At 41.9% G+C, this 27,354-nt stretch overlaps 1 protein-coding gene across 2 annotated transcripts in view; it reads left to right on the top strand.

The window, feature by feature from the left end:
• LOC117540262 (ankyrin repeat domain-containing protein 50-like) overlaps window positions 1-26,953 on the top strand; it is a 48,236-nt gene extending 21,283 nt beyond the window's left edge. The window contains exons 4-5 of one of the 2 annotated variants that reach the window (XM_034206851.1): window positions 21,365-24,909; window positions 25,199-26,953. In XM_034206851.1, coding sequence (XP_034062742.1) covers window positions 21,365-24,906 — 3,542 coding nt within the window. In that variant the 3' untranslated portion in view covers window positions 24,907-24,909; window positions 25,199-26,953. Of the gene's footprint in view, window positions 1-21,364 lie in introns of both variants that reach the window. The other variant, XM_034206850.1, reaches the window with a different exon arrangement.
• Window positions 26,954-27,354: the final 401 nt, after the last annotated feature.

Here is a 27,354-nt window from a genome sequence, read left to right as displayed (position 1 = left end):
CGAATTGCGATATTTGTTTTTAAGCGACCCAACGGAAGTTTATTGTAAAATGCGGCCATATCTCCGGCTAGGAAGGTCGTATCAACGTGCTCCCGTCTCTAGCACCCCCGCAGCCCGAGCTACGAGTGAAAGAACTAAACTTACATGAAACTTCCGTTGGGTTGCTTTAAAGTCAAGCTTCAGTTTAAGATTCACCCTGTAATAGAAACATGTGATGGAGCATTACTAACCTGACTTATGCCCCGGCCACACGAGGACGAAAACGGCCATTTGCGTTACTGTTTAGTGTCATATAGACCATTCGGCCATACGAGGACGACCGAATACGGCACTAAACGACTGAGGAAACGATAACAGGTCCCAAGGTGGATAGAACGGCATACGCAACGCTCTGGGGGGTCCAACGGCTCCGTGTGTACGCCCTATACGATCATTTTCTGATAATGATGAGGCAATAGCCCCGCCTCTCCCCACCTCTGCTGCTCACCCCCGCGTCAAAGTAAACTGCACACTGAATTCAGATTACCAGGTCACCTGCAGCTCCTCCCGCTGTGATGCGGCGGTGAACGGAGTAAAACACACACACTTCAAGTCAGATCATCACCCTTAGCTATTTTATTTATTACCTCTCAAACTACCTAAACTAGTTATAAATATGTTTATTTTTACTGTCGGCCGGGTCACTCATTACTGGATCAGCTGCTGCATGAAACAGACACTGACGCTGTCCGAAGAGAGGGAGGAAAAAGAGAGGCTCCGTGTATTTTATTATTATAATATATAGATTCGTTATTCATTTGTTTTAAAGCTCAATAAATAACAAAGAAGACCTTTGACCGGCACTTTTATAATTTTGTCGGAAGATTTAAACTTTAATACACGTTGACTGGCGAAAAACTCTGCCCGGTTCCCTCGGCCCCCACCGTGGAGAATAAACGGAAGGGTAACCATGACAACCATGCTTCTTCGCTGCTTTTGTGGAGGAAGTTACAGCGCCACGTACAGGCTCGGCATATGTACTGCAGCTTCTCCAGCGGTTGGAGCTAAACGGAGCGGTCTCGTGTGGACAGACACTATCCGGATGACTATTGCGTGTGGACGGAAGCTTTTTTGCGATTGCGTTTGCTTTAATCCTATGCGTTTAGCCGTTTTCGTCCTCGTGTGGCCGGGGTCTCAGATGGTTTGTTTCACCAAACCATCTAAAGCTCCATTGGAAGCCATTTGGAAAGGGCAGGCACTTTCAGAAGCACTTGGCAGGTGATTGGATCAATCTGTCTATCACCTTCTATCATGGGCCACTTCTGATTGATTAACAATGGCTGGTACATGTGGAGCACAGCACTTCTGATTGGTGTACTGTGGATGACTGACATGCGATTTGATAATCGCATAATTTCAAATCGCGATTTCGATTTAAAAGCGATTAATCGTTCAGCCCTACCGCGGGGTCTTAAAAAGTATTAAAAGTTGATCAATCTATTTAGCGAAAATGAAGGCTATTAAAAAGTATTAAACAGCATTTTCCAAGGTATTACATTTTGTAGCTTGTTTTCAATAAGTATATAAATGGTCCAAAGAGGTTGTGTTCTACAGTCTGCCTGAATGTAATCATTGCGTAGGTGTGTAGTGTGATTCTGTGTAGTTTATTGATGGCATCCCGTTGGGTTTGACGTCATCTGGACAGGACATCGCACGCTCACTGCTTGATAGCGCGTGAAGCTCCGTTTACGCCGGTTGCTAAGCAACATCGTTATGGGGAAATGCAAGTTTGCGTCCAAATGGTTGGAAGATAAGGAGGAAGGACAATCAATACTGTATATAGTCAATGTGAGGTAAAGTGCGTCGCCAAGGTAACCGGTTAAAACTCAAAGTGGCGATGAGGTCTTAAAATTTGTGGAACGGGTCTTAAAAAAGGTCTTACATTTGACTTCAGGATTCCTGCATATACCCTGATTTCCCAAAACATATATTACATACTACTTCTATCACATTTTCATTATCAAATTATAAAGATTTAAACAGAACTTGCCGTATTTTAGCCCAACTGTTACAATGGCTTGTCAACAATTATTCCAAAACATGTATTGGGTTTTGTTTTATTTATAAGTATTTATATAAATACTACCTACTGAGGGAGGCTTGTGGCGCAGTGTAATAATACGTTGGTGTTGGGTTCAAGGGGGCACAGGTTCAAACCCCACTGCAGTCAGCATGTCGTTGTGTCCCTGGGCAAGACACTGTGGGGATTGCCCACAGTATTGAGCATTTAAGTCGCTTTAGATAAAAGCGTCTAACAAGTGACATGTAATGTACTGCTTCTGTCAAATGTTCATAGATTTGAACTGACTTCATTTAAACCCAGATGTTACTGTGGCATGTTGTCCAACATTGCATAATGGCAAGGGCCGGTTGAATCTACACACAGTTTCTGTCTAAAATAGTAAGACACTTACGTTTTTATATATGCAGCTCAAATGACTCGAGTCCAGACTTAAGTTATCTTATAAACTGCGTGTATTTGTGTGTTGACTGAGTATAATTGCACAATGCAGTTCAGTGTCAGCATTATCAGAGCACCTGTCTCTCATTAGAGTGATTGTCATGTGTTTACACCGTACCTCCACACTATAGTTTGAAAGTAGTTTGTAAATGATCGGGTGCAGTGTTTGGGATTAAGTGAAATCTTAAGTGTAGGCGTCGGACTGGTGGAAGTGAAGTTTAGATCTGATCGGTGTTGACAGTGGCAGTTAGAAAGCGACTTGTTTTTTCGGGACACCAGAACTCTTTCTGAATCTTGTCATGCATCTAACGCGACAAAGCAACTGCGATGCAAGCTGCCCACTTCTTCATAATCGCAGAGACATGTCCACCCACGCGTCCCTCGAACATCAAAGCCTCCACGTAGGTGCCCGTGCTAAATTAGATTCTGGATTGGTATCAGAGTGTACTATGAAACATCCTCACTGCATTTCCCCAAAACTTTGAGCCCACAGACAAAACAGAAGTTTAATATGTGTGTGTGTGTCCGTGTGTGTCCGTGTGTGTCCCCGTCCCAGATGTGAATGTTAATAGGAACATTTCATGTGCAACTTTCTTCCGAGTCTCTCGGGCAGTTCTGTGATTGCCTATTTGTCGTCCGTCCTCTTATGTTGCCAGCCAAAGAGCGGTCTGTTCTTTTTGTTTCTGATATGGTTTGAAGGGAATTTCATCTCGGAACGATCTGATAAACTACAGTCACAGTCTTATACTCTTTCTTTCTTCTTTGGACTGGCTCTCATCTCATTCCCCTTTTTGACTGCTTCTTTGATGATGGCCAATCTTTCGTCAAGCTCTTATTTCAATTGCCCAGGAATTGGTTTAAAAGAAAAGCGAGTCGTTTGAACAGAGGACCAGAGCCAAACTCACACATCAGATGAGATGCCTCCATTCAATAGGAGTGAAGGTCAGGATTTAAGTGAAGTCGCTTTGTTTGTGCAGACACGCCGTTCTCGATGTGATGGCTTCTATTATTCCAGCGTCTCATTGGATGCCATTGAGTTTGTGCGCTGAGATGCTCCTACTATACGCCTCAGCCTTTCTCCTTGGCTGGTGCTTTCGGCTGCGCCTTTGTTTTGTCTAGATTCAGTCTTCTGCTTTTAGTTTCGACCGTGGAAATTCTTCTGCTAGACTTGGCTATTTCCCCCCTCACACATAAACGGATGTAGGCATGCAGGCAAACTCACTTCCAGCATCCTCCATTAGCTCGTATGCCTCATTATAAATACATTAGTGCGAATACTCCCAATTCCTGCAGCACTGGACCTAAAATAGACCAAAGGACTTCAGAATATGAAATTGAGGCCCCTAAAAATACCCTCTGTATTGTTTACAAGTCAGTGACTGGCCAAAAACGTCCACTTTCATGCTCTATGCAAAGCCAACTCTTATTTTATATGAGCAGTCTATTTTGTCTGGGGTGGAGGTTGTGTGGGTTTCCCAGTATACTCTGGTCTGTGGTGATGGGAACTTTGTGGTTGTGTGGATAGAGCTTGAGGAATGACCTTTAACCAGAGGGTCGCTCTGCAGAAAAGTCGCTGGACTGGAAACCCGCGCAGATGCTTACAAGAGCTCTAACATTATTTAAGAGAAGAGTTTCACTCATCCCTGATTTGTTTGAATTCCCTTGAGTCTGACAGATACTATATGCATCAATAGGAATGTTTTTTTCTTTCCAAAAGAGATGCCTTTCCCCCCCACGAGCAGCGCGTTGAATTATTTCCTCGTGTCTGTCGGAGTGGAATGTGCTTTGGGAAGTTTTCAACACCTCTGAGACCGAGCAGGAAGAAGGAGGCATTCTGACTTCAGCGGCAGAATGCCTCGCTCGCATCCGCTCTGCTAAAGCCTCGCAAACAAAGACCGTTCTGTTGGTGAGGAGGAGTACAAGAATTTTGCAGCGTATCCTCCTGGCTGACTCACATTATATGATCTCTCCGTTTTTAATTAAGTCTCCATTTGTTATCTTTGAAATGGACGTAATGCAGTGTTGAGACTAAAAACGGCAGTTAGTTCGATCGGGAGCTGCTTCTTCACGCCCCAAGTGACAGCAGAAGCAGCTTTTCCTCCACATATCTCCCTCTGTGAGCTGTGCTACTAAGGCCATGTTAGAGGTAGCGGAGTGGAAACACTTAGGCAGCGATTTTGGTTGGGAGCCGGGGTAGAACCTGTGCCAATTTTACAAGGCCTCCGGCAGCAGGGAGAGCAAGGGAACGGGGGGGGAGAAGGCGGGGTGGAGGTGGGAGATGTGGCGGAGGGGGCAGGGCGTCTAAATAGAAACAGCCTCTCAGACATGTGTCGTTTTCAACAGCTCATACCTTAGCCTCTCATCATCCTCTCACTCATAACGGCGATGATATCTTAAAATGAGACGGATCTTAGCTTGTGCTGACACGTATAACTTCTCAAATTCCAGATATTCAATATATTTTAATTCGCTTTTTGTGGACTCCGTTTGCTTGATTTTTCAAATGTACTTATGGTATAATTAAAATGATTATAGAGTGAATTCAATCCTAATCCTCTCCATAGCGTTTGATTTATCCTAGTGTGTGATCTTTTTATCGAGTGAAGCCATCACTGGACTGTAATAGCTACCATCTGTCCAATATTGTTTATGGTGCTTGCTTGTCAAAATCACTGTTAATCTAGTGGATACGTGTGTGTAGCCTGCTGTCCTGTAGCAGGGAGAACTGCATGGAGAAGATGAAAGTGCTGGGAGTTTTAACATATTCATAAATAATAATTTGATAAGAATAGGCAAGTATACTCATACGATCAGTAATTATTAAAATCATATATCAGAATTGGGGTTGAGTATATAATTACTGGCTCGCTCAAATCTGTGCATCAATTGCATCATTATTGATGCACAGATTTGAGCGAGCCAGTAATTATATACTCAACCCCAATTCTGATATATGATTTTAATAATTACTGATCGTATGAGTATACTTGCCTATTCTTAACTCTTCAAAAAGTACATTTACCATTATATTTAAAGGGGCCTATTATGATCATTTCCACTTTCATATTTGTATTTAATGTTCAAAAAGCTCTTTATTTTTCTCATACTGCCTGTGCTGCAGCACCTCTTTTCACCCTCTGTCTGAAACCAGAGGCCAGTCTGCTCTGTTGTGATTGGTCAACCTTTTTAGAGATTTAGTCTCTTAGGCTACAAATAAGAAAAATAGTGCCGCTTTAACCTTTATGTTTTTTGTCTCAGAAGCAGAAATAAGCAGCTTTCCCACATAGTCATTGTGACATCCAGCTAGCTAGTCATCCAAGTTTAAAAATCATCTTTTCAAATCAGAGTGCTTGAATTTCCCTGTGTGAACTAGCTTTTAATAAAACAGCAGCAATTCAATAATTAATGTATTTATTTAAGAATTGACGACAGAGTTTCATATTCAAAGAGTATTCTAGCAGTAGGCGTCATTCACAATTTGTTTTTCTCTCCTAATTTCCTGTCATCTCCTGACATGCATTACCCGAAAAGAGGTATTATACCACCTGATGAGAAAAATAAAAGACTTGATTTGTTTCTTAAACTATTATCCAATCTGCCAAATCGTAACCCTAGGAGATAAAAAGGGCTTTTTGTCAAATCTGAGATAATCGGCGTGAGCAGATTATTGCCTCTCAAGTGTCTCCTCCCGTGCTTGTCGTGACTAATCCACGAATACAGGAGTAGCTAGATGACAATGATACAGCACCGTTTTTAAAGGGAACACAAAACAAAACCCTGTGCAATCTGTATTTAGGATTTTGAGAGAGAAGCCAACATGAGCGAGGGATGAGGAAGTATGGAGCGAAGACATGGATTTGTCGACTGCGGTGCCAGTAGTTATAATAATATAGCATCAGATGGAGCCGTGAAAGATAACAGCTCCCCTTAAACAACCACATTCCTGCTCTCCAGAGTTACAGCAACTTCAATTAGATTGATTTCCTCTATCATAAAATACATTATTATTTTCATGCTTTTTCAATTTTTACCGTTGGTTCTCACTGTCGGTCACAGGGGGCACTTGGCAGGCGTTTTGAGGGTGTACCAGTGAGAAACTTGGCCACACATAAAAGCCCCTCTTAGTTATGAATCACAGCTGTAATTAAGACGGTTATATTCCTGGCTCAGTCTGAAGAATGTCGGAGTAGCGCGTGGCCCCTTTAAGAAGACACTCATCCTGGGAGGCATTTAGATGCAGGGTCTACTCATTTCCTTCCTAAGATGACACATGAGTTTTTTAACTCAAAAGTAATGAGCAGGGGATCTTTCATAATCTCGGTTATTTGGGTCAATAATTGTAATTGTGATTATTAAATGTGATTATCCATTTACTTTGAAAACATCAATTTATTAAAAAAATATATTTTGTCTTTTTTTTGGACGAGCCCTCATTTTTATTTTTTTTATTTAAAGAAAATGTGAACAGTATGTTTTTAACAGTTGATTACCCTGAACTTTAAGTATAATTCAACTGAAAAACCAAAAAAAAAATAATAATAAGAAAATAATCGTTTTATTTCGATTACATTGTTTTCGTATCGTTGCAAGCCATAATCGTAATCGCGATGAAAATATGATTAATTGAGCAGCCCTATAGATATGTCAATATAAATTCCAAAGCTATTATATTATAAAAGCTTCACTTTCAGGAAACGATGACTCTAGGGTGGGTCTGTGTTTGTGTTTCCTGTATTTGAGAGGAAGGGGCAGCCCACCCGCACACTTGAACCAAATCTTCCACCTCCGTGAATGGACCTTTCTTTCTGGCCAAGAGACAGAACTGATTTACCACCGATGATCACAAATGAAAAGAACAGCCGTGTTTTTAAAGTATGCACCCTCCTCCACCTCCCTAAGCAAGATAAGATAAGATAAGATGAACCTTTATTAATCCCCGAGGGGAAATTCAGTTGTACAAAGCAGCAACAGGGTAAGCGTGAAAAAAACAGTACAGCAAAGATTCACACGGATCAATAAAATCTAAAATAAATAATAAATAACATAAAATCAAGGAAATAATGACCCTTTGTCCTGAGGGTGAATCCGACACACGCTCGTTCTGCCGCAAAAAGGTCAAGAAAACTCTTAACATCTCACCTGGATGTGTTATTTCTGTATACTTTCTTTCTGGTCTAATGTGAGACCTCACTGGAGGGACGGAGAGATCTTCTGGCCGACTGACAACACAAACACAGTCGTAAAGCAGCGAGGACGGTTTATTTCTTCTGGGCTGAGGAATGCTCCCTGAAGTGAGACAAAGAGGGCTCTGCTTTCCGACTCCCCAGTAAATGACATTTAGGGGCATCGTTTAGACCAGGGGTGCCCAACCTTTTTTGAACCGAGAGCTACTTTTAAAGTTGCCAGTCTGCCGAGATCTACCAGTCCAAATAGAGAGGCGTAGCCATTACTGACAGCCTACTACCAGGTAAATACACACTTCTACTTGTATAAAACTGACCTTTGTACGATTAATACTCCATAAAAATACTGCAGATCCTTTATCTTACCTCTTTCTAATCTACACACATACAAGTATTTAACTGAAGTTACACAAGTGTTGTTGATACAGAGTTGGAGTTTATTCACACGTCACTACAGTGGGTAATGTTTTCAAGAAACATTGAACAGTGCTGCCACATATGACACAGGGAAAAAATAAAATATTCTGAACCCTTTCTTTGCCATTTAAAATTAGGCTTACTAATAAGACAACTCAGATCTGAAGCTACACAGGAATCTGCTGCCAAAGTGCAATAAAAAAGACAAAATTAATAGAATCAAACCCTTTTTTTGTTGCATTTTAGTAGAGTATAAAGAGAAATGCCTTTTTAAAATAGGATTCAAGCAACACTAGTTTCTTAACCTGAATTGATGATAGACTATAATCAATTTAAGTTTGCATTCTTATACCATTTTGTACAATAATTATAATGAATAAGTTCAAACAAACTAAAACTTACAGCTGATTAATAACGGTATCTAACTTGAGTTTTTATTATATCAAAAACCTGTTGAAATGCTTCTGTTATTTTTACTGTCCCCAAAAAGCGCGTCGGCAGCCTCCAGGAATGCTTCTTTCACTATGGTTAATTTCGTCAGCTATTTTTTTATTTAGTTTTAGTCTTAGTCCTGTGTTAAATTTCCTTTTTAGTTTTAGTCATATTTAGTCACCTTCATCCTGTTTTTATTTAGTCAAGTTTTAGTCGACTAAAAGTCTGAGCATTTTAGTCTTATTTTAGTCAAAGCAAACTAATTATTTTAGTCTACTTTTTGTCAATGAAAACTGTTGAGTCTTTTTGAGTCATCAGATTATATAGAACATTTCAGTCAAACTAGTCTAGCCAAAACCAATATTTTGTCATTTTAGTCAAACGTATTTCACAATAAAATTATATCTTGTCCTTATTTGATGAAAAACACAGGTTGAATGATTAAGAAGCTTTGCAGAGAGTATCTGCTCAGGTTTGTGGTGTTTTTGTGTTATGGCCACATTGCTTCCCTTCTGATGAAACAATGCATTCGCTTTTTTTCTCCGCCTCATTGTACCGAAAATGGGCCCAAATATCACAACGTTTCTTTCTCCCAAGCAGTGGTGGCTTTAGACTTTTTCGTTGTCAGTCATTTTGACGGACAGGATCGTAACATTTCCGTCATAATCCATTATTATCCATCGAGTGCACAATTTATCAATCACTCACGCTGACGGGGGGGTATTCGGTTAACGCGAGTGCGACCACTGCTCCCAAGCCCTGTTGTTGCCATTTTATTTTCTGTTAAATAAGGTTAGTTAGACCATGAGTTAGACCCGAGTCTTCTTGACAGTTCATATTGTGCCGCTGCCCGGTGTAATTCAAATGTACCGCCGCGCGCAGCACAGACACACAGCTGCTGCCCTGCCGCAGCACCGGAAATGGAACTGCTGGGAGAAAAACTGACTATCAGAGATGTAACGTTATCTTTGATAATATTTTGTCTCCTCATTTTTCGTCAGCGAAAGTAAAGAGAGATTTTGGCATAGTTTTTATTTAGTAAACTACATTTTCGTCTCGTCACTTTTCGTCAACGATATTGCATGATGATTTTGTTGCAGTTATTGTTTACTGCCGTCGGTACCGTCTCGTTTTCGTCATGGAAAAAAAGGTCGTTGACGAACATATTTCGTCATAGTTTTAGTCAACGAAATTAACACTATCTTACACAACTTCGCCGTTGCCGTCCATGTGTTTCGCAAGAACGTGACACGATAAGATGCTATGGTAGCAGCCTTGCTCTTGTTGTTGGGCCTGGTGAAAATGGACTGCTGTGCATTTAGCTGTCCTTTCAGGCCCCTCCCCTTTTGGAGCGTAGGGCAGAATTAGGAGGGAATTCCGTCTCGTAGCGGTTGTGCACTGTTTTGAAATGCCGCTCCTAAATTACTCTTCTTCGATAAAGCCACGCTCGCATTGCAGATGAGAGACAGAGGACTTTGAATTGGAATAGATACAAAAATAATGATCCTCCCACTCGGAGTGAAAATTATATATTTTGGGCTTTTTTGCTTCTGCCATAATTGCGGTCTTGTGTGTGTGCGGACTGTCACTCCTGTTGACACGGACAACGTCAGCAAAATAGTGCCCACTGCCCACCAGCCACGCCCCGACACATGGGGTCTAGCCGGCCAATGACCAAGCTTTGATGCGTTCAAGTGCATTATTCTGGCACGGGAAGATTATGTTATAGGGCAGGGGTATTCAACTAAAATTCAGCGAGGTCTAGTTAGAGAAAATGTCCCCATGCAAAGGTCCGGAACATCAAAATGTCTAACTTGCGTTATGAATTAGTGTGATATATATTGAAGTAGCTGTAGCTTTATCAACGTCTGCATGTAATCAACAACTGACTGCCAATCAAATAAAGAAAGTGCAATTCAAAAACAACAATATGTATTGTCAATTAACATTGAACTATACAGATATACAGTAAATACTGTGGATATGTGTAATGTTCCTCTCTGGCGGCATTTATAAATAAAATAGAGAAAATAAATAAAATAGCTTTTGAAAATGTGTGCATCTTAAAAGTGCTTAATTTTAGATAAATAAAATAAAGTGTAGCAGCAGCTTGAGTTTCCCTTTTTCTTTGTTAACCGTTTCACATCATGACTTAACTGTTTCAGACGAGTATAGAACAATATCAGTCTTTACACATCATAACAATTTAACAGTTTTAAAGTTTCTCTTTCTTTCCCTCTTATATTGCAGTCCCTCACTCACTTTGTTTAAATTCAGTGTGAGAATTGAGCTCGAGCTTGTCCTGCCAGGAGTTTGTAAATCTGGGCTGAAATGGAGTCAGGGCCATTCTCATACACATGCAGGTGCTCATTGGTTACTGTGATGCAAACACAGGTATGGTGAAAAAAGAGAGAACTATTCGAAGCAGAAAAAAAACAGCGTAATATATAGGGATGCACGATAATTATCGGCCTGATAATTATCGGTCCGATATTAGGAATTATGACGTCATCCCGATAAACCCGATACCAGTATTAATAGCCCCGATAATATACAATATATTTTTTGAGTAAAAAAAAAGAAAAAAATACTGCGGTGTGGGTGGATTGGGATGAGGGGCGCTTGTTTTTCACTCGGCTCCTCCCGTTTTGCCAGTACTGTGGTATTAGTGGTTTAGGAAGAGGGGAGTTTTTCACAAATCCAGCGCTCCCTAACTCATGCCTGGCTGTGACGTAAATGGTGTGCGGCCGTGAAGCCAGGACAGTAAACAAACATGTCGTCGGTGGTATGGGCGTTGGAGCTATGTGCAACTCAAGGCATGGACGCTGCAATCATGTTGCGCACTATCCGTGCTGAGTGTGCTGACTTTTCGTACAATGTCCCACTGTCTGGCTTCCTGCATAAAGTCAAGTGCTCGGCGCAGTTGTGGCGAAATGTCGCTCCTCTGTTTTCATTTAAACAGCTCCTTCTATCCGTTATCGCAGCTAGCTAGCACCAGATGCTAACAACAACAATGCACGTAAGGTCTCTCTCTCGCTCGCTCGGGCCACACATACACACACCCTCCCGGTCCTCCAGATGGCCAGTCGGTGCCTGCCGGTGAGCGTGGAAGTGTGGTCTGCCACAAGCGGGCGGCAGGAGCGGGGCTGTCAGCATCAGCTTGTAGATGGTATTTTAAACTCGATGCGCTCTGAAACTACGAGGCGGCCGAGGAAAAAAAATACACATGCGTTAATCGCGTTAAAATAATTAGTGGCGTACATTTTTTTTTATTATCGGTATCGGTCTTGAGAAGCAGGAAGTTATCGGTATCGGTTTCAAAAAAACAATATCGTGCATCCCTAGTAATATACCATCTGACAAAGGCCTGTGCTATAATGCTTCAATTAACTGCTATTCTTTATAATATACTCAGATCAATAGGAGACAGAGATGTTAAGTTATAAATCAAGGGTTTTTATTATTATTTACAGCAGGGGTGGGGAACCTTTTTTCCTTTCAATTTTTACAACATCCTCCGAGGGCCGTACAAATGATTGAACTCAACCTCTGCTTAAAAAAACTAAAATCACAGCCCATTCATTTCGCCTTTCTTTCATGCTGTGCAAAGAAAAAGCAACCTCTTAATCCAGATATCTCACCATGACTCACGCATGCATGCATGTGCACGGTTGTGGCATGACCACCATAACAGAAAGATATGGACACAAGATGTGTGTAAATGTATTTAGTATCCTATCCATGACCATGTGAACATGATTTAAGTGGGGGGGGGGGGGACCTAAACTCCTCTAGGGGGGTCCGGGGGCATGCTCCCCCGGGAATATTAAATATTGAAGTTAAAAGCATCAATCTGGTGCACTTTGAGAGCAATATGAGGAGATCTATGGATACATCTTTCAACACCCATATGAAACAGAACTGTAAGCAGATTTTTGTTTTTGGATATTTTACAAATCACTCTCCTTTTAAACTCTATTCTTGTTATTTTTAACAACTTTTTTGTTACTGTCATATAGTATTTTATACCTGTTTTTCATCTAGTCTCATTAATAACTATAATGATCATATCAAGGTGTGCCTTAACCTCACTAAGCTGAGGTTATTTGAGCCTCTCAGGAGAGAGCTCTCTTCCACCTGGTTGTAGAAAAGCTCTTTAAATTCGTTAGCATAGCTAGCTAACCAGATGCTAATAACAACAGATCGCCACTGTGCTTACAACTAAAGACACAGCCACATAAACACTGTGGCATGTGTACGGCTCCTTATGGGTACTGCAATATTTGAAGGGCTGGAGCGGCGTTCCGGTGCTCTCTGTCAGCACTCCTTTCAGACGAGACATACTACGTGAAGACACGTTACGCTCGTGTTGTGTTCAAGGAACCTGTCCATGGCCAGGAAAAACAGGTACTCGCTTGTTTAATGATTGTTGCGGTCTAGATTTCTTCTTCTTTTTTGAAGTGAGAAGTTGTCCGTCAGTCGGACTGACGGACGGACTCCCCAACCCCAAAACGAAAACTCTTCGGTTCTCCACGAATTACACAAAAAAAAGCGGGAGGCGCCGAAAAATCCCCTATTAATGTATTGATTATAGCTCCGGGTCCGTCTGGGTCCGGATCCGGACCGCGGTCCGCCTGTTGCCGACCTCTGTTATAGGGCCTTAACGATAAAACAGAATATTGTTGTTCTATTTTTAGACACATCTCACGATCGACTGGGAATCTCTCTTGATTGGTTGGGCACCCCTGATTTAGACGGTTGGATGTTCAGCATCATGAATGCAACAGATGAATTTAAAACGTAACTAGAAAAGTAACATTTTTATGAGAGCGAGTTGATGACAAGAACCATTTTCACTACTGAAAGGCATTCTTCAAACTTAAAATTGAAGTCTTTATGTAATCGTTTATTCCAATTCCAACAGGTTCTGCATTCATCACAAAGACTAAATTGCACAACATTAAACCAAAGAGCACATTCGACAAATGCCTCCTGCTTCCAACACATTATTAAAGCTTGTTCTGTCCTCCCTTCTTAAAAGTTTTTAGTATTGATCTCTCTGCTTGATTTCTGGTTTAACGAGACCAAGGACAACATATTTAATTAGCTTAACTCCCTCCTTTCTTAAAATCGGCTTACACAGACAAGCAGATTTATGTCCATGTTGGTGTTCCAGTTGTCGTCTGCGAGGCTGCACGTCGAGCCTCACTTTGGATGAGCCGAAGACCATAATCCTTGCTGAATACTGTAATTTACCAGCATGCAGTCTGACAGCCGGGCAAATTACAGGTCTACCGTGTCTGTATCTGTAACACCTTGGGTGCTCCACTGCAGTAACATGACTCTGAACATGGCGGGCGAACCGGCTGGCCTCTTATCTCCTGAGGTGATGCCCTTTGGTATGTGGCATGCCCCTGCCACATTTTTATAGACTTTTATGGAATTTCTTTCAAGGCAGTGATGCAGAGTACGACATGTCAGATTCTGCTTTAATTAAAGGGTAATCTAATTAAGTCTTAATTTAACTTCTGTTGGAATCAATGCTGTTGAATTCCTGGCACATTTTTGGGCTGGTGTTGCTGGAGGCGTAAAACCGTCAAAGAAAAAGGTTTTATTTGTATATCACACGGTCTCTTAACCTTTATGCTATGAATGACTCTGCAAGTACCTGACTCTACAGCAAGCTGCCACACCTTTCCTCTTTCTTAGAGGCTATTTACACGGAAACGCAAACCAAACGAATTCGATATAAAAAAACTCTTCCATTCACACGGATACGGCTCAATAAACGTTTCCGTTCACACGAGACCGCTGGAGACGCTGTAGTACATATGCCGGGCCTGTAAGTGGCGCTGTACTTTCGTCACAAAATACACCAAAAGCAGCGAAGAAGACCCCGGTGCATGGTTGCCTGGTTGCCTGGTTGCCTGGTTGCCCTTCTGTTTATTCTCCGTGGTGGATTTAGCAACATGTAGTTCATGTAGTTCTCCATGTCCACTTGTTGCTGATGGTTGTGGTAGAGGAGCTGTAGATTTTTGCACTAACATCTGCAGCATGGTCAGTAGCAGTAGCTACTGACCATGCTGCAGCAGAGGTGGGGAGAGGCGGGGCTCTGATAATTTTCCATCGTTATCAGGAAATTGATCGTATAGGACGTACACACGGAGCCGTTTGGCCCCCCAGAGCGTTCCGTCCGCAGATCTATCCACCTTGGGACCCATTATCGTTTGCGGGGTCCGTTTCCGCGGTTCCGTTACGGCCTTATCTGAACGAAAGGACTATACGAAGGTGAAAAGTAGCGGATACAACCCGTTTGCGTTCCCGTGTAAACAGCACCGTAAACTGTTGTCTAATCATTTTCCTGTGGAATCCTTACCAAATGCTCCCAGACCTTCCTGGCACTGGCCGGTAGCAGATTATGGCTTGTTTGACTGCCATGCTTCACTTAGTAGTTCCTTGTGCAGGTGAATAGAAACATGTGCCGGTCGGCTAAATGAGGTCACCGGGAGGTCAGCCGCTATAATAATGAACAAAAACACGGACAGGGATTGAGGATCCTTTGTGGATCAGGGAACTCCCAGCACTAAAGAGCTTACTGCCACCATGTAGACTTAAGACTTGTGTCTTCAGAAACAAAAGAGTCATTTTAGTTTGACAAGCAGGCCTTAATTAAATGACAGTTTATGGTGCTTTGTATCATGGGATTTATTAAGCACACATATGCCCTTTTTAACATTTAAGAAAATAGGATCATATGGCATTAAAATAATTGTCTGTACAAGCTTTACTTTCTCCATCCATTACAGGAATTGGTAAATGGGCATTTTTAATGAAGTTAATTTTGTTTGTTTGTTTCTATTATTTCTTGCTGAACTCTGTTATTATAGTTCACTTTTGGAATGTTTTCACTTGGTTGACATTTCCAGTCATTTGTGCAGCTGCAAGAAGCTCCATGATATATAGTTACATCTCTCCTGTAGAGATATCCATTATGGGATACAGTGAGTGAAGGCGCACACATGTGGCCAGGTGCACAGGCTCATGACTCAGTCTCTTGTCACCAGCTTAATGAGCTCCTGTCATTCAAAATCATGTGTACAGCGACTTTTCTATTTGGTTGTTAGGAAAATAAATCTATCACTTCTGGTGTGCTCTGCACGGATGATCATAAGATTGATATTTTATTCCCAATGCCGGTGGTTTGATAGGTTTATCAGAATGCACCTGCAAATAATGCTATGCTATAAAGCCTCTTTAATGCAAAGAGTGAGAGGGCCTAGATCCACAGTATGTTTAAAGGGGCCCTATTATGCTTTGGGGGGGGGGGTTTCCCTTTCCCATAGTGTGTTATATAGGATTTTGTGCAAATACATGAATGAAAAAACTCCTAAAATGAAATATTTATCCAAATAGGAATTAACACGTTTCACCTTGTCAGATATTGTAAAACAGTGAGTATAATTCACTATAAGTAACATTTTAGGATTAAAGTTAGTTTCCTGAAGCCATCCCTGGTGCCTATGATGATCATTAATTATTGCTTTCATGGCAAAATAAGTTTTAAAATCCACCAGTGGTGCAGTTTGAGAGAGAAATGTGTCTACTCCCCAACTATCGTACGTTTTGACTCACCAAAAAGAAGCAGATATTCAAATAACTACTGCGCAAACATGCAGCTCATTCCTCAAATGTTCCTACATGTCCTGATGAATCAGTTAAGGAATATCAAAGTCTGAGTAACACCTTTTTTTAAATGGGTAAAAACAAAGGAAAAAGCCATGTTTGAGAAAGCACTTAGTGTGTTTAATGTGTTCCTGTTTGCCTCACCCCCCGTCAGCTCTGTTCAGTTACAGCACAACAGGTTTGACTGGAAACCATTTTCACATCCCGTTTGAAATCAAGATAGAGGCGTGTTTGGGCAGGAGTATTTTCATGTGCTTTGCCTCAAAGGCAACATACATTAATTGTTAAAGTGTAATCATTTCACTGTCTCGCCTGGTGTTCGTTTAGTACAGCAGGAAACATAGTTAACTTAAAATGTAGCTGCCAATCTCAAAAGGATTTCCTCCTGCAATAGTTATCTCTGCAAAGTGGAATTATCGCCCCATTAGAGGCAACGCTTTGTCTTTTCTCACTTGTGAATAAGCCACATTAATGTGAAATCAACTCGAAAGTGTTATCTCCCTTTGTCTGTTAGAGTAGAAATTGGAAAGTGCACATAATCTAACAAGGAACATTATTTATTTTAGATTAATAACATCACTCATTTCAAAGCTCTGCTGTGAGCAGACCGTTGGAGCGGACTCTCATCCACATACTTTTGTTTGGGAGGTTGGCGCTCTCGTGTTTTTTGGAGCCCGGGTCCCTGCAGCTGTCGAACAGACGTTTGTCGACCGCAGGTTTACTGGAGAGACTGAAGAGAGGGCTTGGGTTTCTGTTTTCTTTATGGATTAGATGACCTAAGATGGTGTCTCGCAAAAAAAATCAGAGAAGCTGTCGTTCAGAAATCCCTAGTTGATGAGCTCGGCCCTCTAATTTCCCAACGTGCATGCACACACGCTGCCTCGTTTGTCATCTGAAAAATGAATCTAGAAGGCAAACAGTCCCTCTTTTGTACACAGGGCTCTGTCTCCTGTGGCTGGTATCCAGTTCTGTAACGAGCAGCAGCTGGCTCAGAGGCCTGTACTCGGGAGCTGCATCCCTCACCCCGATGAATGTGTCATTTGTTGCTTGTTTAGCAGTCGCTTTTGTTCGGTCTCTGAACCATCCTCGCTCACACACATAAATAGCCCGAGCAAACACAATACTCAGCTACAGTTTGTATAACCCAATTACAATGGTGCAAAAACTACTTCTTCATGTCTGCCGGGTTTTTGGAAAGACAGATAATGGTTCTTGGAAGGCATTTGGACATTAGTACCCAATGAGAGTTCTTGTATCCTTGTATAATGCTTAATAGTAGTTCTTGTTACACCACAGTCATCAAATGCAGGTTGAATGACGTTCCCCCTGCGGTTGTTTTGGTGCTTTATCTGCAGGAGTGAGGCAATAATAATGTCATGACCTCACAGTTGACATCCAAGCCGTATAAAGTGATGTTTGCGGATGACTAAAGTGGAAATTGTGGGTCATTATCCACCATGTGTAGGAAATCAAAGAAACGCTTTTGGTTTGGTCTGACTGGAGGCTCTTGCTCGTTGTATTCTTTTATTTCTTGTCTATAGAAATCGTTTTTTAACAGAGGCTAGAGATGTTTTCATGGTGGCTGCAGCCAAATGTCTGTCTCCTCCTCCTCCTCCTCCTCCTCCTCCTCCTCCTCCTCCTCCTCCTCCTCCTCCTCCTCCTCTCCTCCTCCTCCTCCTAGTCACTGTATCTTAATAATTGGCGTGTCAGCGACCGTGGAATGTTGGAGAAACTGTTTATCATAAACTACAGCACCGAAGAATTTTTTCTTTTGTTCCCTTGAGAAAATATTCATGATAGAGTAACATCTCCAGAATGTGTCAGTGATGCACATGCAGTCTTCTTCCAAGTCCCCTCTGTGAATAGAACAAATCAACGTCCAAACAATATTAAATCAATACTTTGCTAAAGTCACCGGCTGCGTGAAAAATTGTTTTTTTGTTTCCCCCCGTTAATGGCCTCTTCCCCTTTCCCAGCCAGTGGGTTTCCTGTCCCAACTGGAGCAAACCCAGAATGTCCAAAGAAGGAATCGGGTCCAGAAGGAGTAGGAGGACCAGTCAGGGACATCAAAGAGTCACACACATGGGCACAAGATCATACCAGGCATCAGATGTCTCGAAACTAAAATTATAAATGCTAATTTAATACAGTGTGCCTGTGTCGACTGAGGCTCTTGTTATTGTACATTAGACTCAAAAGCACGGCTGGGAAGCATGTACATTAGCTAGTTTGGCCTTTAAGCTAAACAAAAGCACATGAAACAAAAGACTAGAAAAAATAAGAGTTAGAAATCCTGTGATGTTTGCATGAGAGCCTGAAATTGGAACTTAATAGCTTGAAGATTGAGCCATAAGACGAGCGAGAAACAGGAGTGCATATGAGGAACATTTGTTAAATTCAAGTGTTTCTTTATCTTTTTGATACAAAGCTTAAATAATCCACTGCCAAGCTTAAAAGGACCCAATTGAGTTTTTCCTTGTCAACATGAGGAATCAGTCAGCTTTATGGAGCAAAGACTTTAAATACACACACAATTGGTAATGGTTTTCAGTACTTAAAGGTAGGAGTGCTTGAGTGTTTTTTTACATACCTATAGCTACTTCACAGATTCACTTTGCATCGTCTCCTGTAATGTCCACGACTTCTCCGGCAAGGGAGTGGGAACTGGTACTGGGGGTCGTGGAGCCAGAGAGAAGAGGGTGAAGGGAGGGTGGCACATTCACTGAGACATACTGAAAGTGGGTTAGGGTCAGTGGGTTTGTGTAACGATTTAGCAATGATATGGTATAACACTGTAGAAAGATATTTCATTGCTTTATTAATTAAAAATGTGTGCACAGCTGCCCCAGTGGCATATATTTGATTAGATTTATTGACATGTTTATTCAAAATAATCACTTTTTTATTACATTTTCTCCGTTTTTGTTCCAGTTTAGTAGAGCTAGACTTGTCCTTCTTTGAAATCCTAAATAACAAAAGTGAAAGCACCCTCCTTCCTTGTCTAGAGTAGGAAACTATGGCACAACATATTGTCAGTAATGTCCAACCTAAGATTGTAATTATTAAAATCAAAATAAGTTGTTCTCACATTCAAATGTTTGCCACGTAGGTCATTTACCATAGTATCTTCAATGTGAATGCCCTAAATTCCAGTTAGAACCACAACAAAGCTCTCAAGGACAAAGTAAGGAAGATGATTGTGAGGCACGGTTAGTGGAGGCGCGCTTATCTTAAACAAACTCAGAAGCAGATGATAAAGAAACCCCAGCGCTCCTGTTGTTTACCAGCGCTTGTTGTCCAAACTGTCAGTAGCAGCTTGGGAACTCACGTTAAACTCATCGTCTCTCTTATCTGGCTTCCAGGTGTGGTTGGCACCGGCCCTGTGTGGAGTACGATTTCACAGCCTTGTCTACCCACACAATAGCAGTCAGAATAACAGAGCTTAAGCCTAAGGCCTGGTGACAGAGTCTGATTCATATGATGTACAGGCAAAAGTTGTGTTATATAATCAAAGCAATCACAGTTGAGTGGTAAAAGTTAAAAGTCCTGGCATTGAATTGTACTCAATTTCAAAAGAGCAGTTTCCTGTCAGTACATGAAATACTCAGGAATGAGATTAAACTACTTTACTTATGTCAATACTTTCATGTTGTGTCCATCATATAATGCAGCTTTTTGGGGAGAAAATGCGGTTGCTTTTCCCTAAGCGGCAGGTCTGTTAGTCATTGTCAAATACAGTATGTCAACAACACAGAGACCCTCTAGTGACATTTATTTCCTGTTTTAGTAACCCCCCGAGAACCATGGGAACTGTATATGCAAAAATAATCTCGTTGCTCTCTGACTGGGGCTTCACAGATCTTGAGCAGATTGTTTTAATATGGAGGGAAGTTCCTTTTATGTCCATTAGCTGAGGCATCACGGAGCCATTTTCCCAGCTCAGAGAGGCATTCCCATTAAGGATCGTTCATTAAGACCCACTGTGATGATTTCCCTTTTTTCTCAAAAGGCTTTCTAAAGGGGTGTGCTGGGAGCATGTAGCATGGTAATAAGTGAGACACTGGAGTGATGTTTTACAGACCACAGATGTGCTACAGGCATGGAAATGATGTCTCCCTTGCTCTCCCCCCCTTTTGACTCTTTCTTTCCTACATCCTCAGCCCCTACCACAGATGATTTGCTCCTGCTGATTAAGCTCTAATAACCTCTGCAGTGAATGGGCGAGTTGAATGACCAATAAAACCACAACCTTTTTAGATTTCCATTATGACCAGGGAAATCCCTTTGAAGTCCTTCTTTTTTGATGAATACATTTGGTTAAGTTTAATGTTACATAGTCATTATATCAGTCGTATTTCTACTGAAATGAACATGTACTCTGACCCAGGCACACTTTGAACTATTACAGCTGAAATTGGATCTGCATCAAACTAGGGCTGTGTTTTAATCGTATTTCAATCTCGATTTTGACTTGCAACAATTACGAAAACAACGTAATCTAAATAAAACGATTCTTATTTCTATTTAAAAAAAAATATATTTTATTATTGGTTTTTCAGTCAAAACATACAGTTCAAATATTTTTTTTAATAAATGGATGTTTTCAAAGTAAATGGATAATCGTTTTTAATAATCATGGTATCAATTATTGACCAAAAATAATCGTGATTATGATTTTTTGCCATAATCCCACAGCCCTACCTCAAACACAAACAGTATTGCAGTAGTTTTCATTTTGCGTAGTGTTCTGCCTAATCGTTTTTTTTACCTGATCATTTCTGCTTCTAGCAGCCATAGGGGTTATGCACTCAATTCCTCTTAAGGGTTCTTCTTGAACAACATAGCTTTACTGTTAATCATTCTTTGCCTCAGGAAATGAATGGTTGGCTTGACCTTATTATCCAAAGGGGCAAGATCAATGGATAAATACTGGGTATGATCTCAAGGTCAGACATAAGATAATTACTCAAGTGGCTCTGTGGGAAGAGTAACACTAATCGTCATCAACAATGATTTCTACAACTACTGCCACTACATCTCTTAGATTCGTCTTATAAGAGATTTTGTATGCGTTTTTTAAGCTGTTAGATCCTCTTAACATCATCCATTTGTAATCAGACTCCTCTAATGTGCAATTCCTTTCTTTCAGGATTCCGCAAAATCAGCCTTGATGATCTGCGCAAGGCCTACATTGTCAAGGATGTGCAGCAGTACATCCTCCATAGGCTGGACCAGGAGGAGGCCCTGAGGCAGCACCTGACCAAGGAGACAGCCGAGATGCTCAACCAACTCCACATCAAAAGCAGTGGCTGCTTCCTCTACCTGGAGCGCGTGCTGGACGGCGTGGTGGAGAACTTCATCATGCTTCGCGAGATCCGTGACATCCCCGGCACCCTCAATGGCCTCTACCTGTGGCTCTGCCAGAGACTATTTGTCAGGAAACAGTTTGCCAAAGTCCAGCCCATCTTAAATGTAATCCTGGCAACCTGCAGACCACTCACCGTTAAGGAACTGTACCATGCAGTCTGGACTAAAAACATGACACTGACTATGGAAGAGTTTCAGAAAAAGATGGACATTCTCTCCAAGTTGTTGGCTGGTGGCCTTGGGAATACTAAAATCCTTTTTCACTACAGTTTTGCAGAGTGGCTACTAGATGTTAAGCATTGCACCCAGAAGTACCTGTGCAATAAAGCAGAGGGACACAGGATGCTGGCGATGAGTTACACTTGTCGGGCAAAACAGCTCAAACCACTCGAAGTGCAGGAATTTGCACTGCACCTTGTCAATTCCAATCTGCAGATTGAGCCATTTAATCTGGCTCTTTGGATGGTTTGGAATGGAACCCCTGCAAAAGACTCTCTGACCACCTCCATACCAAAAGAACAGGAGGTCCTGCAACTTCTGGTCAAAGCTGGAGCTCATGTAAACAATGAGGACGACCATGCATCGTGTATTGTACAACAGGCCCTGGAAAGAGAGGACTCAATACGGACATTGCTTGACAACGGGGCATCTGTGAACCAGTGTGACTCCAGTGGGAGAACTCTACTGGCCAACGCTGCATACAGTGGAAACCTTGATGTTGTCAACTTGCTCATATCTAGAAGGGCAAACATGGAGCTGGAAGAAAACCATGGACAGACGGCACTTACTCTGGCTGCGAGGCAGGGCCATACCAAAGTGGTAAACTGCTTAATTGGTTGTGAAGCCAACATAAACCACACGGACCATGATGGATGGACGGCCTTGCGCTCAGCAGCTTGGGGTGGACATTCAGAGGTAGTATCGGCTCTGCTTTATGCAGGTGCCAAAGTGGACTGTGCCGATGCTGATGGAAGAACTGCTTTGAGAGCTGCTGCTTGGGGTGGTCATGAAGACATAGTGTTGAATCTTCTCCAGCATGGGGCTGAGGTCAACAAAGCAGACAATGAAGGAAGAACAGCTCTCATTGCCGCAGCATACATGGGACACAGAGAGATCGTTGAGCACCTCTTGGAACACGGGGCCGAAGTTAATCATGAAGACGTGGATGGAAGGACTGCACTCTCCGTCGCCGCGCTGTGTGTTCCTGCAAGTAAAGGCCATGCTTCTGTTGTGAGCCTCCTGATTGAAAGGGGAGCAGAGGTTGACCACTGTGACAAAGACTGCATGACTCCTCTCCTTGTGGCTGGCTATGAAGGACATGTCGATGTAGTTGATCTACTTCTGGAAGGTGGTGCTGATGTGGATCACACAGACAACAATGGTCGCACTCCCCTTCTCGCTGCTGCATCAATGGGCCATGCCTCTGTTGTCAACACATTACTCTTCTGGGGGGCTGCTGTGGATAGCATCGACAGTGAGGGGAGGACTGTGCTGAGCATCGCATCTGCTCAGGGTAACGTGGAAGTGGTCAGAACTCTGCTGGACAGAGGGCTGGACGAGAATCACAGGGACGATTCAGGCTGGACCCCGCTGCACATGGCTTCGTTTGAGGGCCACCGCCAAGTCTGCGATGCCCTTATTGAGCAAGGTGCTCGTTGTACAGAGGTTGATAATGATGGTAGAATACCGCTGATATTAGCCGCACAAGAGGGACATTACGACTGTGTGCAAATTCTTCTGGAAAACAAGTCATGCATTGACGAGAGGGGATATGATGGGAGGAATTCTCTCAGGGTGGCTGGACTGGACGGCCACAGGGACATTGTTGAACTGCTGCTGAGCCACGGTGGTGATATCGATTACAAAGACGCAGACGGACGCCCAACACTCTACATACTGGCACTTGAAAATCAGCTGGCCATGGCAGAGTATTTTCTTGAAAATGGAGCAAATGTGGAAGCTTGTGACACTGAGGGAAGAACGGCCCTCCATGTGTCCTGCTGGCAAGGGCATGTTGAAATGGTCAGGCTACTGATTAACTATCATGCGGATGTGAACGCCTGTGACAATGAGAAGCGATCTGCCCTCCAGTCTGCCGCATGGCAAGGACACACAAAAGTTGTGCAGTTTTTGATCGAGAGTGGCACACATGTGGATCATACTTGCAACCAGGGAGCAACAGCACTAGGCATCGCAGCACAGGAGGGTCACATTGATGTTGTGCAAATACTCCTTGAGAATGGTGCTGAGCCCAACCACGCCGATCAATTTGGACGCACAGCAATGAGAGTTGCAGCTAAAGGTGGCCATTCAATGATCATCAAACTTCTAGAAAAATACGGAGGCACAACTCTCAATGGCTGCAATCCATCCCCAGTACACACCATGGAAGAAAAAACACCATTGGGTATGACTGGTAAAATGCAGTCCCTCACCATTAAATCTAGTAGCTCTAGCAGCACAGGAGCAGGAGATATGCAGTCGTCTGGACGGGGTCTACCCAACGGACCTGTCCATGCTTTCAGTTCACCATCAGAATCTCCTGATTCCACAGTAGATAGGAAGAAATCCTCACTTTCAAACAATTCCCTAAAGAGTTCAAAGAACTCCTCCTTGAGAACCACATCATCTACAGCCACGGCCCAGACTGTGCCCATCGACAGTTTTCATGGACTGACATTCACAGAACAAATCCAACAGCACTCACTGCCTCGCAGCCGTAGCAGACAGTCAATTGTGTCCCCTTCCTCTACGACTAAGTCTATTGGTCAGCACCCATCATCTCCATCCAATGACTTTGACTGGGACCAGTTAAAATCTGGTCCCAAGTCAACAAAGGGAAGTAAGACCGGAAATGGGACATCGAACAGTAAAGGAGGAATCGGAGACAAGAAAAAAGTCAAGAACAGCGGATCAACCCAAAGTCAGGTTCTGGAGTACGAGATGACACAGTTTGACAAGAGGATGGCTCTCAACAAATCAGTAGCGAACATTTCAGTGAAGGATCCCCATTGCAAGATCGTGATCGGTGGTTCAAATCGGCAGGAAAGGGGGCAGAGCCAGGATCAATTATTCATCCAGCAGCAGAGCTGCTCTGAGAAGAGGAGGAACGGCATCATGACCAACCCCAAATATCACCAACAGGGTAATCAGGTTTTCCTGAGTAGGGTATCGGTTCCTCGGACTGTGCAGAACAGAGGCCACCAGGATGTTCTAGAGAACTATCCCATTGGGGAAACAGAACTAAGCCTTAAACAAGCCCTGAAACTGCAGATTGAAGGATCAGACCCTGGGTTTAACTACAAAAAGGAGACTCCATTATAGCTGGTAAGAGATACTTTTCAAAATAGTCCTTCAGAATTGAATCTTGTGGCGAAAACATCAACCATTTGTCTCAAAGTTCAAATGAAGTCAGGGTGATGTCACGTAGGCAAGACTTGTCTCTTCATTTGCAGCGGCTAATAATTAGGCTGATAACTGACTTTTAGTTAGCACTCAAAGCAACCGTCAGTAATTGGAGTTAATCAGACTTGCATGAAGAATACTTCAATCTGGATAAGCAGATGTTTTGCCCTCCCAAACAACATTAACCCAGATCATTCCTGTACTGTTTCAGCTGTCTTGAATGCCATTCGTCATGCAGACATTGGAGGGAATGTGCCAAAGCAACTGTTTTCATCTGCGTAAAAAAAAATACTGGATGTTTTTTCTCATCATGGTGAGACCTCAAAACAAAACCAAGGGACGATTGTTGAATGCAGCTTATGTGAACTGATACATCGATGTGCCTACATCTGTTACAGCCTTCTTCGTGTATTCATGCAAACTATCATTTTAATTTAATGTAATGCTATTTAATAAACAGTGTATGCACTTTTAAGAGTAAAATGACAGACATGCATTTGTTCTATTCACTTTGTATCCCATCCATGTTTTATCAAAGTAACTGTTTGAGAGAAACATACCAATGTTTTTTTATTATGTTATATTATGTGTGTCTCTTTGTTCACACTGACAGCAATGTACCACCGAGTACATTGTCACAAGACCAGAGGACATAACAGTAACTCATGCCGTGGTATGATTTCTAAAAGCATTGATAGTCTGCCTTTCTAGAGACCCAAAACAATCTGTGTTAACCTTGGATCAGTGTGCTAAGCCTACGTTGTGTGTAATATGTTAATAGCAATGGCAATTTTCATCACAAGCATACAAGCATATTTATTTTTTGGAAAAAAGCCACTTTTGCTGCATTTTTTTGTTGCATTACGCTAAACCATGGTGCTGTGTTCAGAAGTTGCCTGCAGTTATTTTTGGACTCCCAATTTTGTTGGTTTTGTGTATTATTACAAATATGTAAGAAAGAGGGAGTTTCATTTCAAATGTAAAAAAAAGTTCATTTTGTCCCTATGGGATTTCTCAGTTGCTTGTGTGTTATTATTTTGTGTGTGCATAAAACTATTTAAATAACCCATTGTGTACCGTCAGCAAACGTCTGGTGCTAAATGCAGCAATTTCAAGTGAAAGCAGTGTTTTAAAAAAATAACAAAAAAGCAAATACATCTGTCTGCAGAGTTACATGTTACAATGCAAGAAACAAAATCAAAGCTTTGTTGCCTTCTTGTCATGTGGTTCATTTCCAGTCATTCCTGCTGGATTTTTTTCAGGCGCATGGCACAAAATGGTTTAAAAAGGGTTCAGCCATCAAGATGATTCATAGCTGTGAATGATATGCAGAGTTGTAAAGCCAAAGTTGGATCCAACGTAACTCTGTCCCACCTCCTCCCTGTGAGAAGCTGGAAATCGGTTCAACAGGACTTAACCCCTCAAGAGAGGAAGGGGGGGGGGGGGGGCTCGACTGTGATGCTGAGGGAACTGAAACATCTGTTTCTCATGAACTGTGTGGAGAGCTGCGTTAGCGTTTACAGGCTCTGTCATATTTTTACAGGCTTTTCATTTTGTCAACAGTGAGCTATTTTTTGCCAAGAACTAGGATCGGGGGGTGGGGGGGGGAGTAGAAACATATAGCATGCACAAACACTCAAAAGCCCTAGTGAAAGCATCAGCTCTTCAGTACTACAGTAGCTCAAACGTCCGCCATGAAGGGTCGTTAGAAGGATTCAAGGCAGGATGGGGTCTAGAAGCAGTGTTGGAAAACATTCTGTATAGTCTTATTCAGCAGTTCTCTCGTTTGTCTTGACTGTGTTTCGTCTGTCATCTTTGAGTTGACTGTCAGTGATTGGATTGTAAATAGCTTAACATGTAAATTCAACTTTCATTTAAAAATAATTCCTGTATTATATGAAGTGGAATTTTCTGATGTATATTAAAGTGCTTAATAAACATATTTGCTTTACTGCTGAAAAATAAATGCCTTTTTTTTGATAATTTATTTACATGCTAATAAAATGTGATCTTGCCGGTGGATATTTAAATTCATGTTTAGTATGTGATGTAAAATAAATGGATTTCTTTGAGCCGAATACTCCTGAATCCAAGGCCAACCAATAGAAATGTCCTATAATATGCCATTCATTTTTAATTGAATGACCAATTTATATATTATAAATACATTTGTAATACATTTCATAGTATTGTATGTCATAACAAACAATTAGGTATATCAGAAAAATATGATTAGTGTGTAATTAAAAACCAAAGTGTCACAAAATGTTATATAATAAATATTCAGCATCAAGTGTCCATAATAAAATATTTGTACTGTTTTACAAAAAATGTTAGTCATGAAAAGTGTTAGGTAAGTCTTAAAAA

This window comes from Gymnodraco acuticeps, unplaced genomic scaffold (genome assembly GCF_902827175.1).
Source record: "Gymnodraco acuticeps unplaced genomic scaffold, fGymAcu1.1, whole genome shotgun sequence".
NCBI classification, from domain to species: domain Eukaryota; kingdom Metazoa; phylum Chordata; class Actinopteri; order Perciformes; family Bathydraconidae; genus Gymnodraco; species Gymnodraco acuticeps.
Note: the sequence above shows the minus strand (reverse complement) of the source record. Positions and strands in the feature narration are given on the sequence as shown.